The sequence below is a fragment of the Rhipicephalus sanguineus genome, chromosome 1 (genome assembly GCF_013339695.2).
Source record: "Rhipicephalus sanguineus isolate Rsan-2018 chromosome 1, BIME_Rsan_1.4, whole genome shotgun sequence".
In the NCBI taxonomy this organism is placed as follows: Eukaryota; Metazoa; Arthropoda; class Arachnida; order Ixodida; family Ixodidae; genus Rhipicephalus; species Rhipicephalus sanguineus.
Genome location: NC_051176.1, coordinates 276805094 through 276825818, shown reverse-complemented (window position 1 = coordinate 276825818; position 20725 = coordinate 276805094). Strand labels below are relative to the sequence as shown.

At 52.8% G+C, this 20725-nt stretch overlaps 1 protein-coding gene across 3 annotated transcripts in view; it reads left to right on the top strand.

Moving 5' to 3' along the window:
- The window catches only part of LOC119379024 (uncharacterized), a 149339-nt gene that overhangs the window by 124063 nt on the left and 4551 nt on the right, over positions 1 to 20725 (top strand). For 2 of the 3 annotated variants that reach the window (XM_037648160.2, XM_049411851.1), the window contains exons 2-3: positions 4531 to 4769; positions 18263 to 18373. In XM_037648160.2, coding sequence (XP_037504088.1) covers positions 4578 to 4769; positions 18263 to 18373 — 303 coding nt within the window. In that variant the 5' untranslated portion in view covers positions 4531 to 4577. Of the gene's footprint in view, positions 1 to 4365; positions 4770 to 18262; positions 18374 to 20725 lie in introns of those variants that run through there. The other variant, XM_049411850.1, reaches the window with a different exon arrangement.

Genomic DNA, 20725 nt, shown 5'->3' with positions numbered 1-20725 from the left:
GAGGCGGTCCCCCCTCCCGGCGCACACAGGTCGGACGAGGAATTCGGTTATGAATACAGCCTACTACACAGCTTTGAGAACAAGCAATAAACATAGAAAGAACAAAAGCTAAGCAATTAACAAGCTCCTAAATTTGTGCCTGCTTGCACGCTCATCGGTCTTTTTGTCATGGCTCATTGATGCTTCGGTTATTTGTCCTTTAATCTGCTCAGCCCCGTACGCATCTTTCATTTCCTTAAAGGGGGGCGCATTCTCATTAGCAACGTCTTCGCCCCTCAGAAAAATATCGCCACGAGAGCCCTTACGCTCTCCCCCCGTCTTCTGTCAACGTATTTCCATACTCGGCGCGAAGTTATGCATTGCGCACCGAGTGAGCTCCTCACCCAATATACCAATATACCAGTTCCTCAGATAAGGCGAAAGCAACGACCTCATTACGGTGGCTTCGGCCGTGGTGTCCTGCCAGCGCCCTTCGACGCGTTCTGCCGCGGCGTCTATTGTGCGTCTTCTGCCTGTTTGCGGCGCGCAGCCGAGCGGTTCCGACCTACAAGGCACCTGAGCGACTTAGTGAGCGCGCTCAGTGAGCCGTGGCGCGTTGCAGAGGCGTCATAAAGTAAAAAAAAAAAAGGCTGTGAGGGAAGAGAGAGGGAGAGACGTCCGAGAGATGGGCGTCCCGAGACAAAGCATGCACGCACAAGGAGGAGGCTGGCCATTAGAAAGGGCCAAAAATAAACCGGCCGCGTACATCCCGGATCGGACTTTCTTTTGTAGCATCGCTAGGTGACGCAATGCGCGCGTGGGGAAAACACAGCCGCCAGTCCGAGTTTTCGAACCGACCTTCGCCGGCCGCCGCGTTCCCTGTGGGTGCGACCGGAGGCAGGCGCCCAATTAGTGGTGTCACGTTCCGGCGCGTCTGGCCGACGACCACGGGGTGTTTTGATCGGCCGGGCCAAGGGGTCCGGTGAGACTTTTTCGGGTTCACTGCGTCGTCCGCGCGCGCGGGGTTACGCGACCGCGAGCAGCCTTGAGAATTGCACACGTGATGCAGGTGCGCACAACACGAGAACGCTTGTTCCTGCTGCCACGTGTGATAGGGGTTGTGACCAACCGGCCAGTGCTTCCATCGGGGCCAACGGCCGGCTTCTGTAGAATCGTTGTAAACAGTTGTCCTTTCTACTCGACTGTCACCGCTTCTCCAGAGCGATGTTCATGTGCCGTTCGCAGAACCTTTCTTCACCTTCCTTGACAAAACACGTAACCTTGCACCGAGTTCTGCCACTGGCAGCGACACTTCGTAATAAGTGCTCCAGACCGAATGGAAAGCGTACAGCTGCCAATGACGTTGGGCTTTCGATATTTAAACGTAACACACTTTGCGTCTCTGACTGAAAGGAATCTTGCACGAAGATATTTTTACGCTGTAGTTTAATTGCACCGTGAGGGAGTGACTTCCGTTATTTACTACCGTCGTACATTGTAGCGAGTTGCCTGGTGAACCCCTGGCTTAATGAAGCGAAATTTTAACAGCACCTTCATAAGGGGCGCCGTAAAAATGACTCATAGAGGGATCAGCAGCCTAGAAGGGAAATATATTTTGTTATTGTTTATGAGGATGCTGCCGGCCATGATGATCAAGCAGGCGGAGCACTAACAAATATTACGAGAAAATAAAATGACATTAGCTTCTAGATCAGGTACACTGGTACGCCGAGAGAGTATGGAATTTAGGAGCATCTGTACTAATCGGTAAGAGAGATGAGAAGCCTTCTTCAATGGTTGCACAAAATCGCCATGTACACATGGTCCTGTTCTGTTGAAAATGAGGCCGCAGGTTCAATTCCCGACCGCTGTGCCCTTGCTGCAGTCACGGGGAATCCACCTAATGTACTGGGACAGAAAAAGGAGGAGGGAGGGGGTATGTTTGAATTGCTTATACTACGCCACAACAATTGTCAACACTGCAGTAAAACCACCATATCGCCTCAGCCAGGTTGGGCGATGATGGAGGACAACCCTTGTAGCTATTGTTTTTTCAAACCTGATAGACTCATCGGCTCGCATGCCACCGCGCTGCTGTGTTTGCGGGATGGAATGATGAGAAATGAGTGCAGCCCGCGTTTTTCAGAGGAAAAAGGGCTCACCTATTGTGCTCCGATAATCCCTCCGTGGTCATTCCACCCTGTCAGTGCGGCACACGGAACGAACCTCGAAGGGTCGGCGCTGCACTCATGGCTTTCGCCGCATGCATCGGATTTTTGAGGTGGAGCATACACATGAATGCAACCCTGGCATCAAGAGCGCTCGCGGTCAAGAGCAATGCAAATCAGCAGAGCGCAGTGTAAATAATGTCTGACAATGCGAACGCCGTTCGTCGGGAGCGAGCCTCGGTTTCGCGTGTCCGCTACTGCGTTGGCCGAGAGTGACGCGATGGAGGATGCGCGTGCGGCGGCCGAAACGAAGACGCCGGAGGGAGCTCGCCCCCGCTGCGCTGGTGCCATACGGGAAACGCGCGCCAGCCCATGGTCCAATAAATACGCCAGCGGCGGCGGCGGCGGCTTGTCAACGGCCGACCGTCCCAGGGACACCCGGTCAGCGCCGGCGCTCCCCGCGGAATGCCGTTATTTATCGGCCGCGGGACCAGGTGTTACAGGGTGGATGCTAAAGCTGTCAGGCCGGCCCATCGGAGGGGGCCGCTACTGCTGGCCAGGGCCCCTGTCGCCGCCGGAGGAGGCCGCCGACGGGGCTGCCCTGCCGGAGACCTCGACCCGCCGCCGCACACGCCCAGCAAAGCCATGAAACACAGAGGGAACCGATCTTTGTCTCCCGCGTTCAGTACAGACGTCGACGAAGCTGCGTTTTTCTTTCACGTGGTCCGACAGAATGTCGCATTTTGTTAGCCTGTACCTTATTTTATCCTTGTCTGTACTCTAACTTATTCAAGTACTTCTCTTTAGTCGTGTCTCATACTTTAACATTAAGCTAGTAAATCAATTATCCGCTAATATAATTTGTTCATCCTGCTTTCACCATTGTGTTAGTGGTGGAAAGTGGATAAATTAATAAAGCAAAAAAAATATTGACGTCAAGCGCCAGGTTTATTCGCAGTATTCTCTCGCGTTTCCTAATTGTACGAAGGATGGAACAGCAAAAAGAAAAAAAAAAGAAGGTCAAAGCATATAATTCCCTAGGTATAGGTAGATTTTTGGCTGAACAAGACTTAAACGCTGCCTTCCGACACTTCTCTGCCAGCACTCAAGCCATGCAACGCGGCAAGAACCTTTGGCTATCTCGCATCACTTGTAGATGCACCTCAAGAGCGCCCAGTCGTGAAACTATAGGCATTAGGCCACACTTAACGCAGGCTGCAGTCGCAGATTGAGCCGCTTCAATGTGTCAGATTATCATCAGCCGTTTAAGCGACTGCACCATTTGTGTCATTGTGCGCCAAATGCTGACTGAATACCGCTGAAAGCACAGTTTTACGGTGTAAAAAGAACAACCGTCATATAATTGATCCAGGAGAAAGTAAGGCAGCAGTTTTTATCGTAGTATACATAAATATATCTTCTAGCACATGACTTAGAAAAAGGTTCCGGAATCGATTGGTTAGTATTTATTACTAGCACACTTGCACGCAGCATCCAGAGTTGGTTAGTCATGCGGCAAACTAAGTTGGCCCCTGCCGCAAGTAAACGTGAGTCTCAGAACTATTGCACCAGAACAGACGACCAAAGTACATTACTGGGAAACCCGAGAAAAGATATGTGTTAGTTTAAAGAAAAGACGTTAAGTTTCTAAGCAGCGGTTCTGTTTGAAACTCGAATGCGATCACACGAGCGAAACAGCGCGATACGTCACAAAATCAATACTCGAGAGCGGCCGAAGCAACTTTATTGAAACTACTAACAAGCAATACTTCCCGGAACTCACACGGCGGGAATCCAGCAGCGGCGCGTAGTCACAACGCGAAGCCCGCACAAGCGACGACGATGCGCGTCGAACAACTCACGTAGGGGGGCTTCCCGCACCGGGACGTCCCGTGCACACACGCGCGCGCACACCTGTTGCGCGTCCTGCGCGCGCGGCGGCCCGCGGCCTTCTGCGGCTGTGGGGCCGCGGCGGTCCGTGCGCGGCGCTGGTGTCGCCGACAACCTGCGCGCGCGAGCTCAGCTCAATGAACACACCTACGGGCTACTGGGAAAAGCGCGCTCTTCTTTCGAAGGTTCGCCGCCCACGTGCGGGGCGGTCTTGCACGGGCGAGGAGCCAATCGGCTGGCGCACCTGGGGGGACCGTCCAATGACGGCCGCTCGCCCCTACGTCATATCCACATCCGGGGCGGAGGTGAGGGAAATTGTGCCCTTATCTTTTTATGAACAAGTTGCGGGAAACATGCACGCCATTTGTTTGAGATAAGCGTCATGGAAGCATGAAATCGAGAGTAGCGCGTGTTGGGAAGGATCCATGCTGGGGCTCCGAGCGGCCCTGGCCCGGCTGGCTGCTCCACCGAACGGTGTCTTTCGTGCCTGCAGATACCCGGACCTGGGTCACAGTGCTCGCCGTGCTGTTCCACTCCACGATGAGTGCGCCCGTTCCGCGGTCCGGAGACAGCAGCGATCACCCGCTCTGGGTCAACCCGTGCAACCTGCCCGACGACGCCAGCGGACACGCGGACCACCTGAGCCCGCAGGACGTACGCAACATGCTCGACGCAGTGGCCAACCGCGCCCGGGTCGCCAGCGAGGAAGCCGACAAGGCCAAGCGTCGATTTGTGAGTACCATTGTGCCGTCGTCAGCGATTGTTTGTGTGCTGTGTGTGTGTGCATGGGGCTTCGAACACCGAGGCGCACGCGAGGAAACGACTCGCGGGCGCCGCGGCGTTGGGAGACCGACGGCTTCCATGAGAAGTCCGTCGGGCGTCCTTCGACGGACTAGAAAGCGTGTCAGTGACCGCTGTGCGTTGTTTTCATCGTGTAACCGGCCGGCGGCCCACCATGCGCGTAATGAGCAGCACCAGGTGCTGGCAGACCGCCAGGCTTCTTCGAAGACCCAGATGCATAAGAGATGCTCCGATCACTGCGTTCGGAGAATGCTATTAGCTCGACCATATTAGCGACCTGTTTCGCGGTTGTGGACGCCCTGCGAGCGGCCTACGCGTGAAAAGGCATTCGGGGAAACCACCGGCTTGTCAGGGAGGGCAGTCACTTTCCGTACACCGCGTGAGAAGCACGCCGGGCTGTCAAAGAGCTGTCGCCACGGCGGAATGGATCTCCCGCCCTCCGAAGCCGAGGAAGGGGGCGTGGCGCCATCCCCGCGTGGCTTCTAATTTCGACCTGTGCGAGGACGAAACGGACAAGTGCTGAATTTCGCGCGCAGACCACGTTGCCAGCAGCTCACGTTTCGTGCCAAAAGCGCCGCATCGACCTCATCGCGAACTGCATGGCAACCATTTCTCGTGGCAGCCAGAGGCCTGTATCACAAAGTAGCATGCGCTGTCGTCTCGAGTTGTCGGCTGCATTTCCGTAGACAGTTAACCGCGAAAGCCTGTTCCGATGATAGGGCCAAGCGGATGTAGAAACCGTTAACGGAGCACTGATCCAGTTTTCCGCCAAACTTTATTTATGTATAGCTGCAGATAGTTCTGCATTCGCCTCCACCTCTCGTCTACGTGGTGTTCAGTTGTGGTGTCGGATGAAACAGTGGTGTCAATACAGTGTTCTCTTTGAATTCGTTGTTCCTACCTTTACATGTAGACCCAATAATAGTCCTTAGCTCTAGCTTGTCATCCGCTACTATATTAGCAACAAACAGGGCCACAGCGCTTGCTGGGGGCCTTCCCTGCAATTCGTTCCGCCTGCGCGACCTGTGTGCGTGCCTGGCAAGTCGTCGGATCGAGCGAAATGTCGCCTCAATGAGCTGAGGGATTTTCGACACTTGCCGGAAATCCCCGTGGCACGCGCTCGCACTTCTCGGAAGCGGCACGCGCATTGGCCTTTTCTCTGCTGTGGAGGGTTTTTTGAAACAGAGTGACGATGAGAATATTTTGTGAATGGGGAGCTTAACTACGAGGCGCCGGCTCCTACTGCAGTGATATACTTGAAAACCAAAGGAAACATGGCAAGTTTAAGAAGTGAGAGCGAAAATACACGACCTGGGACAATATGTAACTGCTCTTAAGTTTATTATAAACAATATAGTCACATTATTGAACGTCCTTTTGTAGAATATGCAGGCTATGTGCCTTGCGAATACTAATGGGTTCTAATAAAGTGTTAACAAGATATGTGGGGGCACATGCAGAGCGAATGCTAGCAGTCAGGTGGCGTATTGAGTAGTGGTTCAACAATATTAGCGTCTTTAAGGAAGCCTGTAGGAAGAAGCAACGCCTTCTTAATGATTTAATTATACGCCTCGCTTCAAGGTACAACTATAGTGCCGTGAATTTCGGTAGCGTAACAAACGACGACGAAGACAGGTACTACAAGGATGCTTACTCGCTTACTAGAAGAAAATCCATTTAAAAGCAAGCCATGATAACTGCGCAGATGTCGAAATTTTAGAGAAGACCACTTTGCATGGGTGAAAAAAAAAAAAAAAAGGCGCCAAGAAAGCCAACTACAGCGCCTAGTAATGTTCGATACGCTCACGCAAAAGGAACGGCCTTCTCCGTAAGACCAAGTGGCCTAATATCCTCGGTACGCTAACTATTTCCAGAGCTAAACAGATAATTTGCAAAAAAAAAAAGGAATGTCGCGCCTCTTAGTAAGCTCAAGTACTCTTTATTTCGTTTCTTCCTTTCTCTCTGCGGTTTACAGAGGGAAAGGGAGAAACCAAAGAAAAGAAAGGTGCTGAATGGAATAACCGCAGGGGTGGTCAAAACGGTGAGAGTGTACGCCTCCCATGCAGGATATGCTGGGTTCCCCTGAAACGACGCTACGCCGTGCTCCCGTATGCGACCATCTTTTCTAACCTTAATCCGATTGAAACAATATATAGGTCGCTCTGCTAGTCTGTGTTTGAGGTTCCTTGACTGGAAAATATATTTGCTCGAGCATTCGCAGTAACGTTTTGGCAAACATCCGCAAGAACTGTTCGTCAGTGGTCGGCTCCTCGTGTATGAACTGTTTTGTGAACACGTGTCCTCCGATGCAGCAAACTGCACGAGGACGCAGTTCTTGCTCTTCTCGTATCTCGCATAAGCAATCCTCGACTCTGGTGCACATGGTCGTACAGGGACTCGCCGTGTAACTGTGTCTGCCACAGGAGACTTTCTCCCTTCGACGAGCTCTAACCGCTCCATTTGTGCCAGCAGTCTCGCGCGGGTACGTGGGAAAGCTCATTTTCACGCGACCTACATGATAGCTTAATATTCGCATAAAATATACTGCGCATGTGCTGAAGAAGGGCGTGTTCCAATTAAAGACTCTCGTCCGCTTACTGGTAGAACAAATTCTTTGCATTCACCTTCATGTGAACCCGCGCGCAATCTGCAATGTCTGAAGGTATACCGTGATGGTAAATGTCATTAACTGTAACGATGCGTTTCCTGTCGCTGTGGGGAAACAACGGTGACGTTTTCGGAGGTTGCTTCCTGCCTTGGAGGACCACACGTTCAAGCAGTAGCACAAAGAACGTCGCTGAACCTCCAGCGGCATTCATTGTTTTACTATTATTCACCAATTGAAGTTCCAGTGGGTCTTATTTTGAATTTTTCTTTCTTCGCATAAAAAAAACCGTAAACAGGAGGTGGGTGCTCGAGCCGACGTTTCGACAAGTGGACTTGTCTTCTTCAAGGCTGGAACTGATTTCCTTAGAGCTCGTTTGTATATGCTTTCTTCGCATGTGCATTATAGTTTAGTGCGCTAGTGCCGCTGTGAAAGTGCTCGAGGCATGGTATGGCATCGTCCTAAGAGGTGCAATGGGAGCTTCTGACGGGCCCCAGCAGATCCAAAAATACCATAGCAAGAACACTGACGTCCTTTGGATATTCGTGCATAATATGTGTGCGTTTCGATATTTTTTTTTTTTGCTTAATTAGGCCCCGTCGCCACGATATCGAGAATGAAGACCAAAACTGCAATTCGTCGAACGCGGCAGCAAAGCGAAAGTGGCCTCTGCAGCGACCACGGAAAGTCGTACCGTGAGACCGTGTCGTCGAAAGCCGGCTGCCTTTGTCGGCCCTTCCTTCTTTCTTCACCCTTCACGCATTCGACACGGACACGGTTATTTGTTCCGCTTCTCCGGTGAAGAACCCTGGGAACTCGAGATTGACCCCGTCGGACTTACTCCCCTTTTAACGTCAGTCGAGTGCTCAACTTTCGGCGCGGTCACGGTGTTTCTGCGGCAGCGGAACCTGCTTCACTGACGCATGCGATATCACGTGATAACTACTTTGATCTTACAAGGAGTCATAATTATGTCAGTGAGATCTCAAACTAAGAGAAAAGCGCGGTTTCATAAACCCGGCGTTCCGCGGACCTGGACTATATGCGATGGAGAGCAGCGGAGTGCAGCTTTACAGAAGTTCTTGGAAAATTTTGAGGTGGCTGCACTTGGGAGTTTTCTTTGTTTGCTTGTTTGACGAACTGGAAGGACGAGGAAGGTGGAGGACTAAAGCTGCCGGTGTCTGCGCTGAAGCAGGAAACGATGTAACGACCGCGGGCCTCATAAGACGATTGCTTTAACGCGTTGGTCCTGTTCCGTTGTGAATAGCGTAGAGCTACATGAAAGCTAATAAGCACTATAGTTGCAATGATACCAACACCACATTGTACCGTGCAACATCTGACTATCATCATTTTATCGCACCTTACTTTTAAGACACTAGCGCCGACAGTGTTCAGTCGCTGAAGAAGTACCAGGTGTCAACATTTCGCTCGCTCCAATCGCACAGGTAATGAGGAGGAGGAAGGTCACAAGGCCAACCAGACGTGCGTCCGGTTTGCTATCCTACGCTGGGGCAAGGGGATTAACGGATTAAAAGACAGAAAGAAGTGAGCATGCAAAAAAAAAAAAATCCTCGCGAGGTTGGAATCGTCTAAAACAAAGTGTCTGGCGCAAACGGCACCTAAAAGCGATGTAGTCGAAAAATGTTCCGCGTGGTGCTTCAGCAGCTTCCACGGAAGAACGAGCGCGTCAAGGTAACATCGGCGCGGAAGAGCACCGATGGGCCGTTTGCGAAACACGTCGAGGTGCAAGAACCATAACACTTCCTCTCTGGATGTGGTCCAAAATTCGCCGCCATTGACCGGCTTGGCACGCGCTAGCAATCGTTTCCGCCGTACGGCGGGTCTTTTGTCGTGTCGAGGCGCCCAAGCGCGTATATATACCTTGAACGAGGGAGCCAGCCGCGTTGGCGTGGTTACACTGCCATTCACCTCAAGCGCCACCAAAAAGTGAGGGTCGGCGTACCCAAATATAGCTCTTGCTGCACAATGCGTGCTCGGCCACGAAATGCCGTGTTTACTTGCGGGCCGCGAGGTCGCTAGCACCGAACCGCTGGCTTCCTCGACGAAGCCCCATGCTCGGACTCCGGGCGACAACAGTGGCGGCCGCTTTTGTCGATGCATCAACGAGAATCTACTCTCAGCGACACGCTCAAGGGAAACTGGGCACGCTCGTGTGGATGGCATGACCCCGGCCCAAGGGCTCAACCCCTTATTTTGTTTTGCGTCCTCTCTGTAGTATAGCTCAGTTTGGGGGCTTGTTTTGTCGCCATTTTGACGCCCACTTTCCCGCTGGCAACAAAGCAACCTGTCGTCTGACGAAGCCAACAATAAGATCGTGACTTGTAGTAAAGCGTACGTGGGAGAAGTGAATGAGGGGGAAGAACTCTCATCTAGCTGCGCCACCGTTCTCTTAAACAGCTTGGCGACATCCGTTTCTCGCTTTAGGGCGTCTCAATCTGGCGGTGCCCTGATGACGTTACAACTGGGTTGCACCGTGCCCCTGCCCTTGACGTCGGCGAACTCCAGGAAGCATTTTGAGAGCGAGCCCGTCTGGCGGCGCTGCTTGATTTTTACTTTAGCTCTCGAGAACAGGGTATTCCTGGCCAGGAGCGTGTCTGCCTGCCACTTCACTTAAGATGGAGGAGATGGTAGTATAATCCCGCTTCAGCTTACGTAGCCGACCGTGTGTGTACCCATCTGTATATGCTGCAAGCCCTGCCCACGGAAGTCAGCGAAGTCGCCGCCGTGGCCCCTGTTTAGCGCGGGCGTTTGTGTGGGCATCTTTAGACCAATTTGTTTCGGCCTGAAAAGAATTCCGGTAAATAGGTTCGCAGCGGTCGTTTTACGCACTGCCGTTAACGTGCAAACAAGCCGAACCGCTGACACTTAACACTGGGAAGCCGCCTAAGCACCCAGAAACACCACTTTACGACGCTGTCTTGGCGCGCTCTTTGAGGAGAAATCTACATTCGTGAGAGTGCCTCTCTGACGGAGGCTGAAAGACGCCGTTCCCGTGAGGCTCGCAGCGATGGGCACCGCATCAATCAACAGCACTGCATTTGCTACGGACGTAATGGCGCGGAATTTCCCTGTCAAGGTGCCTGATGCACGGGTGCTGGGCCGGTGAGAGTGTTGCGAGACCAGACTGCTGCTCCCCGAGGAGGCGCGTGTAGCGTATACACACTCGTGGCGAATCACCAGTTGGCTCGTGCGCAGGGGGCGATTCTGCTTGCCTCGCGAGCAGCAATATACTGGCAGCGACTATCCGGGCAGCCGCGTGCCCTCAATGGAGCGCAACCATCGACGAGACAATAAAGAGCCCGACCGCCGGCGCATAAAAAAAGGGGGCCGCCCGAAGAGAAAGCGCTAGTTTGGCCGTCAAGGACGCTGTCGCTAATCCTCGCGGTATATTGGTTTCGGGACGTGCGCTGGGAGTGATTTTGAAGAATTTTAACGACCGTGTTCGAGGCGCGAACGACAAAGCGTGCGCGATCTCGCGCCGGTGGTCTACGCACGTTTTGTTTTTCGCTTCGGCATCCACTGACCTGCAGCGTTCGGCCAGGGCAACTGGAGGGGGGAGCGATTCCGCCATTCAAAAGCTCGTTAAAGAGCGCTCGCTCGCTATAAAAACAGGGCGCGCAACGTTGTTGGCGCTCTCGTTGAGGGCTCTTTTCGTTCTCACCCGGGCGTTGAAAATTTGCGACCGCCTTGGCACGTTGTTTATAGCCTTTTTTCTTTTCTTTTCTTCCCCCGTTCTTTGTTCCACAGTTTAAACTTGCAAATCGGCCTTGCAAATGAAACATCCCCCCTCTGTAGCTCAGGGATCCGATTGTAGCGATTTTGGGACACGTGTGTCTTTCCTGCAGGGCCTGTATCACCGAGTCAGATCTGACTTGTGATACAAGAGAGCGGAACGAGAACAACGTCTCGTCGATAGGTTGATTCCACTTTGCATATAGGAGGCTAATGTCGAACTGCAATGGCGCTGTCTTGCGGCTCCACAAGGGTGCATGTTCTGTAGATGGGCAGCCTCAAGACTCAGAGGTTGATTTTTATTGTGCGTGCTCAGATCTTCAGCTGACACTTACTTTTTTCTTTGCGTGACAGGCTGCCTCGAATTCAGACTTCGGTGAGCGCGCCCGTGCCACGGTGCGTGCTCATGCATCGTCGCGCCGCAAAAGGGACGCGTGCGTCGCCCCGAGGGTCGAGAGACGGTGCGCTGTCTGGATGCGACGCCCCTGCGGGGGACAATGATACTGACGGCGGGTTCGAACGCCTCTGCCGGGTTTTGACCGCACAGCGGAGACGTTGACAATCGGCGGAAGCGTCTGATCGGGCCTCGTCATCAAATATTGTCGCCTCACGTGCGGAACCGCGACAAGTGTCGCCGACAGAAAAGGAAGGATGGATGCATGGACGGCAGAACAAGGGCTTCTTTCGCCTTTGTTCGCCTCCATTGTTGCTATCAGGTGTCATGTGAAATACAGTATAGTATATAGAGTGTACATCGGAACTTATGTCCTTAAACCGCTTCGTAGGCCATATCAAAGTACGCTTGCCTCGGCTTCGTTTGCCTGGCTCACGCGAAAAAAGGAACGATTTTGGTGGTGCGGGTTTGGGAGGACGAGAAGAAACAACGAGGGATGCTGCGTAACCGCTGCGGGCCTAGTGGTGTCTCATTAAGGGTAGACGCAGTCAAGGCCAATGCACAGCGTGCTTTCGAACTGACCATGTTGCCCTTGATAAGCGAATAATGTTCGCGCAGAATTTCAAGCGCGCCTTCGGACCGTGTACATTCGTTGATGTCCAGTGCAGACCTCAGCCGGTCGTCACGTGTTTTCCATGATTGACGAATGACTATATAGTGTGGGCCGACGTCGCGTCACGTGAAAGCCCGCATGTAGGCTCAGTTGGTAGACTTGAGTTCTGAGAGCATCCATGGCTCTTTGTATTCAGCTGCACGATATATCTGCTATTGGACGAAGTCGAGGCTTTTTTCGTGATTTACTTCTCACTGTATGACGGATAGTGATCTGTTTCCGCGAGGTTTGATAAAACCACCGGTCGAAACTTTTCGTTTTGCGCTAAAATCGGTGACGGCGAACATACAGGCGTGTGCGCGAAGTCTTCCGCGAGGACAGGACTGTGTGGAGTTACCCGGCTGGTTTTTCCTTGTGCATGAATAGTAATGCTTTGTTTCTTTATCGCAGGTACGCTTGCAAAAATGCATAGTATTCGTGGTGCTGTTTTCAGTGCGATCGACAAAAATGTGATCTTATTAATGTCACACTGAAGTAATGCGATGGAACATCAGTGATGCAGTGCGAACACCTGTCAACCGAGGTCAATAGGCAAATGTATAGTAAAATAGATCACTACTGCGATGAAAGTGCATGTGGCAAGTCAGGCACGTAGCCAGAATTTTTTTTCGGGGGGGGGGGGGGGGGGGGGGGGGGGGGGCTTAAGGCCTAATTATTCGAAAGAAAGTCTTTTCATGGTAAAAAGAAAAAAAAAAGTTGCTCGGGAGTATAAAAGGCTGGACGAATTGCGGGGGGGGGGGGGGCCGCCCCCCCCCCCTTGCCTACGTGCCTGTGGCAAGTTCTTCACACTCTTTCAGTCACAGACGCATATATGAACGAAACTTTGTAAACAGTGTAGTCTATGTGTTGTGTGTGTGTGTGTGTGTGTGTGTGTGTGTGTGTGTGTGTGTGTGTGTGTGTGTGTGTGTGTGTGTGTGTGTGTGTGTGTGTGTGTGTGTGTGTGTGTGGCTGTGTGTGTATGTGGTTATCAGTGTATATATCATAATCATCACCCAGCACCTGGAGTAGCATGTCAGGCGAATAGCCAGGCATCTCCAGCTTTTCATTAAAACATTTCTCTCTCTCTATAATGATCCCTTCGGTCCAGCTGAGTCGGAGATCCGAGAGATGACTCGTTTTCACGGTGCTTGGTTCTGTTTCTTACATGCCAAACCTACAAAGACATTTATTTAGACAGCGTGCTGAAAATCTATTGGACTGATTATAGACAGCCTATAGCTACATTACCTTACACATTATGATGGCTATATATGATTTATACCTGTTTCGAAGTCCACTCGCAAGTAAGCCTTGCTTTATCACGAAGTTCTACGGGGGCTGTTCGAAAACTGACCGACGAAGCCTCGGCACATAGTTTTCTCCGGCGCTTTGTGAAGTCGTAGTTCCCAGGGAGGCGAAACCGCTAATCCGTAGAAGTATACCGCGGTCTGTTTGTTGTTCAAATTCCTTTTTATGAATGGACTTCGGTGGCCGCGACCGGTGTCTTCATCCTGGCTCACTCTAGCCTGTCTTTTGTGCGGGGATACTTTCGTTGACAGGGCCTATTCAGAAAGATGGATTGTGCGCCAAACAGCGAGAGCGGCTGCCGCGAGCCCAAAAGGGCTTGTGTTCCCGTCCACCCACGTCGGTCAGGCGGCCAGCTCCCTGGAAGTGGTTGCGCCGCGGCAAAACGCTGGTGAGGGACCGCTCCCAGAAAGGGCAAAGCCCACGCTGCCGAGGCAAAGGACCGGCGCGTTAACCCCGGGCCAGGTCGTGCTGCAGCCGAGTCGGCGGATGTTGTGCCCGCTCTGTGCGGCGAGCCTTCCGGCGGCGCACCGCACGGCGGCGTGGGAGCCCTTGCTCCAGGCCGACGACGGTTGGCACCGTGGGGAGAAATAACACCGGGGCTGCGTCACGAGCGCGCCTGCGCACACACCCTGGACGCGATTATGCGGAATCTGCGCGACCCGATTGCTCGGAAGACGATCACATCGCAGAAATGTATGTGCCTGTGCCCTACTCCCCGATCGACGGCCACGTTTCCCCGTTCGTATTACCATGCAGCGTTGCACGTGGCGAGGCACCGGGTGGGCGAATGGGGCGGTTCTAAAAAATGCACAAGTCGGCGAGATACTCGACATGCGCTTGAAATTGAGAGGTTTGTGCAAACGATTGGGGTTATTTGCTTACGCCCGTTATCCGTGACTGATAGCTTCCTATCAAGCCTTCAAAGGACACCTTCTTCATTAACGTTCGAGAGCAACGCATATCTGTGTCCGAGTCGCAAACAGCGTGAGCTCGCCGCCTGCGCGCACTGGAGTTCACTGGATATTTCTCACGCTCGGGGCGACCTGCGGTGACAAGGCGTGCGTGCGTCGCCTCGGTGTTGCGAGGGGAGACAACCTCCCGAGCGGTGACGAAGCGCGCGACAAAAGTATCCAGTGCGCTGTGCGCGGGCGTGCGTGATCTTCCGCATGAACGAAACGTGGCTCTGCGCCGCGCGTAGGGAAGGCGCGGAATGGGTGCCTTTATGCAAATACGTCACGTTCACCGCTCAAAGGCGCACCGCGCCAGGCGTGCGCACATTTAGCGCCTAGCTACCAGTCTTCCATGCTGTAACAGTACCGAGCAGACTTGGGCGCGCCCACAGCAGACACGCACTCGGTGAACGCTGTTTCCAGGAGCCGTCTGCGAGGTTGCGATCCGATTATGGCTGGCTTGTAAGGAGCGCGGGCTCCGGGAAAGCGCCAAGGCGAAGGTTCGACTACCTTGACGCCCTTTCGTCCGAGCTTTTCGACGCTTCGTGAACTAAGCCAGCCGATTTAACCTGCTGACTTAATTCTTGACTGGAGCTTGTGATCCTATCGCATTTGCATTTTCGTTCGCCGTGCTCTTTTTTGTCTGCTTTCGCTCAAACTTGCAGTACCAATAGACAGTTCTGCGGGGCAAAAAAAAAAAGTTGGAACAAAATATATAGGTTATTTTTCCGGCTGTGGGGAGTAAAACTGTCAAATATAATTTGAGCTATAACAATTAGTATACAAATAATTCATTAGTGAATGCTTCATTCAAATATCCATCAGTGGAACATTATTACGGCATAGGCATATCGAAAATGCAACCGTAGGCTTTCCGTGAAGTTTTACACGCTGTATGGTTGCGGCAGTACGTAAGCTCCTCTGCGTCCTATTTCCGGCATTGTGCTGCTTGTCTCCTATGGATGGTAATATACAAAGTCAAAGAGACGACACTAGCCGCTCGTATTTTGCCGTAAATCGGGACAACAGCTGTGAGGATGGACTCTCCTTTGACTACCACGCCCCCGAAAAAACGTCATAGCAATGCAGTAAACGGCACTTGACGTCCGCGCGCTCGGGCTCAACCATTATAGTCGAGCGGCGGCGCCGACTTCGGGCATGGAGTCGTCCGTATAATGCGCTGAGTGTGCGGACGATAGGACGGGTTCCTCTGTCAAGGAATTCAGGTTATCAAAATAACCGGCGAGTGTTTTTACATGCAACTGGTGCACGCCCATTGTTGCCCGGAAAGTGTGACGCTGCAGCGGCGCGCCTGTCACCGCGCCGATGAGGTCACACTCTCATTAAACTTGTTCAAGTGTGACAGCGTTGCGCTCACGCTCCGGTGCGCACGTTCCTCACCGCCCTGACGCATGCATTGACGCCCCCAATAGGCAACCGTGATGCCTTTCCCAGCGCCTTCTTCGGTCTGCCATAAATAAGAAGACCAGCCGCAATGAGCTTGATTGGCGGAATCAGAGGTGGCTGAACAAGGCTTAGCGCGGTGTGCACGTGTGCGAGAAGCGCAAGGCATGAGGTGACCATTTGACCGTATTATTTATGTGCGAACGGACAGAAGAATGCAACTCCCAAATGAGTTTCAGAAGGACGTTTTGCTGGGCGAGTTGGTAATATTCCATTCCCAAATGAGTCGAGCGGCTTCTTAAAGCAATCCAGTATCTCTGCAACCAAAATTTCTGTGGAATGAATGAACGAACGCTACAAAGTACGCGATTAACTAGAATGCATTAAAGTCAGGCACGTAGGCAAGGGGGGGGGGGGGGGGGGCCGGGGGGGCCCGGGCCCCTCCCGAAATTTGTCCAGCCTTTTATATTCCCGGGCAACTTTTTTTTTCTTTTTACCATGGAAAGACTTTCTTTCAAATAATTAGGCCTTGGGCCCCCCCCCCCCCCCCCCCCCGAAAAAAAATCCTGGCTACGTGCCTGATTAAAGTAAATACGTAGTGGTTGACCTCGCTATTATAATTTGCTATATAGGCCACAATATGTAATGGATGAGCGGTTTGTTTCCTTATGTACTCGTTTAGTGTACGTAAGGCAAAATAGGTATAGCATGTAAGGACGGTGGTTTCCGCTGATTCCAACACTTATTTTTTATTTATTCATGTCAATCAAGACAAAGACGATAATAATAATAATATCTGGGGTTTAACGTCCCAAAACCACGATATGATTATGACAGACGCCGTAGTGGAGGGCTCCGGAAATTTCGACCACCTGGGGTTCTTTAACATGCACCTAAATCTAGGTACACGGACCTCAAACATTTTCGCCTCCATCGAAAATGCAGCCGCCGCGGCCGCGATTCGATCCCGCGACCTTCGGGTCAGCAGTCGAGCACCATAACCACTAGACCACCGTGGCGGGGCAAGACAAAGACGAGGCTAAAAAAAATGCCTTACAAACGAAAATTTACTGTAGACAGATGATCTGATGCAGCAGATTATGAATTTGTTTATCGCTGCCTGAACAGAAGTTGCGGTAAAATTGTCGGTCAAGCGCCTGTAAGGCACCTAAATCGTTTGTATAAAAATAAAATATAAAAAGGATGGAGGAGGGAGACGTAAGCAGAATTTTTTATGAATGTAATAGAGTCACATGTTCGCCACCACCATCGTCACCAGAAAACAACAAGAACTAAAACAAAGAAACGTTCTGGGTTGCATATTGCAACATTGGGTCCAGAGAGTGAGTTAAGGAAAGGCTGGAACTAGCATGTTTGTCGCATGGTCACATTACAAGCCGTAACGCTGACACAAATCTCGTATAGCGACACACGTTAATCTATTTAACAGCGTAATCATTGTTAGAACTCGTGCCATTAGTCCTTGGGTTCTGGTGCGATTTAACCTACTTGAACGGTTGCTGTAGGTGGTGTGGACACTAAATGCATTGTGGCGCGTTTCATTTTAAGTTTACTGAGCGCCACGGTAGATGTATACTTAACGAAAGTTACTCAGTGACCATTAGTATCGGCTGCTTGATCCTTGCAACAGCTCGCCGGCCATGGTAAGGACCGTCAGCGGTCCAGTCTAAGACCAAGCCTTCTTTTAAAAATGCGGAGCCACTGAGAACATCCCCGGTAAAGACAATAGATGCTATTCCGGTTGGGAAGCCCCTTGTCCTAAACGCGCTGCCGCCCGTCTTTCGGGGAGCCGTCTTAACGGCTCTGCTGCGCTAGCTGACCTTGGCTGTCTGCACGCAAGCGTTGTTGCTGCTGTTCGGAGGCGCTCGCGCGCCACAACCGAGACGAGAGCCTCGCCAGCAACAGCAGCAATGGCATTCCAAATATTCAATTCACATTCTTTTGGAAAAACAAGAGCTCGGCTCTGCTGGCCTAAAGAACCGGGGAGGTGGGGAGGGTGACAGTTCAACCATGCAGCGGCCGAGCCAACCCATCCCTGTAATTAGCAGGGCTCGCTTCATCGGCGGCGGGTTCCCAAGCGAGCGCTGCCAGTTGCCGTGCACTAGAGATCACGCACATAGTACAGCGCAATGCGTGCGGCAGCAACAGGTGCCCCGCTCAGGTCCCCCCCCCCCCCCAGAGCAGTGAAACCCCCGTGGCATCCCCCTCCTCCCGCTTCGCCCCCTCCTTTCTGTAGGCCGCCCAACGAGCGCTGTCTGGTAATCAGCCGCTGAGGCAAGTTCCGGATTTGTGGCGCGACCCGGCTAACCGTCCGCCTCTTCTTGTCTGTTGCAGCTAGAGAGGACCTTCTCGGACTCCGAGTTCGAGGACTCGGTGGCCTCTTACATGCAGTCGTGGCTGCCCGGTGTGCCAACGCCGTCCGAAGAGCACTTCAGATCCATGACAGTGAGTACACATTTTCCGCTCAGAGCTCACCTCTCTTAAACCTCAGCTTCATTGTTCTCTCTTCGCGAACAATCAGGAAGCGCACCTGAATTGCATACACACGTCTCTGCGCACGTCAAAATTCGCGCCTCATATTTAGCCTATTTTTCCTGCACTTTCTCATTTCTCAGAAGTTGAGAAAACGATGAGCATATGAAGACGTGGGACAGGTGATAACAGCCGTTTCGGTCTTGGACATTAAAGACAGGATCATGACACATTTCTCTCGATTTAAAAGGACATTAAAGACAGGATCATGACACATTTCTCTCGATTTAAAAGGACACAAATTAAAGTTAGGTCACGCTAGTACTTTCGGCGTGTTGAACCAATTCTAGTTGATGTGCTCTCGTGAGTGATTCATCCCCCCGGCTTCTCGATCGTACTGGGTCATTCAGTGCAGTGGGGTACAACAAGATGAGACACCCCGGAAGAAATGCGCGGTGCTTAGTCAGGCATCGCCACTTCGAACGCGCAAGCGTGATGACAGCGTCTTGTCGGGTGTATGCATGTCGGCGGCGAACAAAAGGCGGTTCAAGGAGCGGTCTGCGGGCGCGTCACAAGTGGCGCCGAAGCCTTGGCCAGAACTGGTTCAGCCCCCGCGAACAGGTGCTCTGCGCCGCTGTACCGGCCGGGGCGCGCTCGTCGAGCCGCCCTTTGTCTAGCGAGGAGCGCGGCTTCACCCGGGCCACTCCAAGCCCAGCACTTGTGCCGAGGGCTTCAGCGGACGCACAAAGAGAAGCGTCGGCACTTGTGTCTTTCGGTGGCACGGCCACTGACCTCGCTGTGTTCTTGAGCATCACCGCGAACCGCACTGAACGTTCGCTCCTCCGCATTGCGCCCCTAACGGCGCGAGAACTCTCGCGCACAGATATCCGTCAAGACAAGATTCGTGCATGAAGGGAGCAGCGGGCGCCCTCTCAGGCACAACGCCACAATGCACGCCCGTTTGTAGTACGATGAGCTCCCCCGGCGAGCCTGGTGTGGGGTGCGAACCTAGCGGGAGACGAGCCCGCCTCGGAATCCCCGCTCGCGGGGGTCCTCTAATAGGTGATGGGCAGCACCACTGAATAGCTTCACAGCGGAGGGGGGTGGTCGAGAACAAGACATCGCTCGGCTATCACAGCGTTGACAGCGCGGCAATTTGTTGACACCGGTCCTACCGACGGAGGCCGCAAAAGTCACGGCGATCAGAGGAGATAAAGTGTGCAGATAGAGGAAGGCCCCTGTACTCAAAGCCCCGCTGCGTGAAAGCCGGTGTCCCAAAGGAGCCAGTCGTGGCGAGACGCTTGCCGTTTTTTTTCCCACGCCCACGCTGTAGTGGGTGCCCCGAGGCGGTTATACCGGGCCGGAACAATTGATTGGAATGCGGGCCCCGTTTTGTTTCTGTTTCCCGAGGGAGGGTGCTTGTTCCCCCACAGCATCCCGGGGTGCGCTTCACGGGTGGCCCCACTTCAGAGCGGAAAAGTGCGCGATGCTCGGTAGTGGTCAAGCGAAGGCCGCGTGCGTGGTTGCGTCGCGATTAAAGATCCACTACTCACGCAGGCCGTTCTTACTCGTGGATATCGCTGGCTCGCACACTGACCGATACTGATTTTCGCGTCGAGCCCTGAATATTGCGTCTTTTAGAGTCTGGGGCGTCGCCTGGTTATAAGAAAAGTGAAGGCGTCACTGTACACTTTCGTCTGGATAAGTCAAACGTTTGAAATTTTAAAGGGGATCTCGGAGTTGTTGAACTGCGTTTGTGAGCATGACCTACAGAGTATCTTTTCTGTCGGTCCCGTTCACTGCGAGAGCAATTGAATGCGAATGCGGCTAGCAGCAAGTGTTCTGAAGGATAGCAGCCCGTGCTGAGCGACGGCAGCAGCCGATAGGAGACGCTGTCGGGCCCAACAGCAGCCGCCGCAGGTGACGCGCGCGAAAGGCCCGGTTTGCCCGAGACGCTGGCCGCTTGGAGAGCGTCCAAGCAGACGCTCGTCGAGCGGCACCATCTCAAGGGACCCTCGGCCAGCAGGGGCCTCGCTTTGAAAGACAGTGGCCCAGATTTATCGTCCTATACGTTACGGCCTGGGTGTTGTTGTACAGCCGGCCGTATTTCACCCGTATACCACTACGTCCCCGTTTATCCCCTTACCAAATCAGATTAGAGGGACCCAGGCGTCTGCGGCGGCTGGCGGCCGCGGGATAGCAGCAACATGTGGCTAATTCGAGACGAGAGATTCATAAATCGAAGACATCCTGCTGCGAGCTTGGGCTACAGGCGCACGCTCAAACGGCGCATCGCCACCATCGCACTGTTGCGAGCGCATTGCG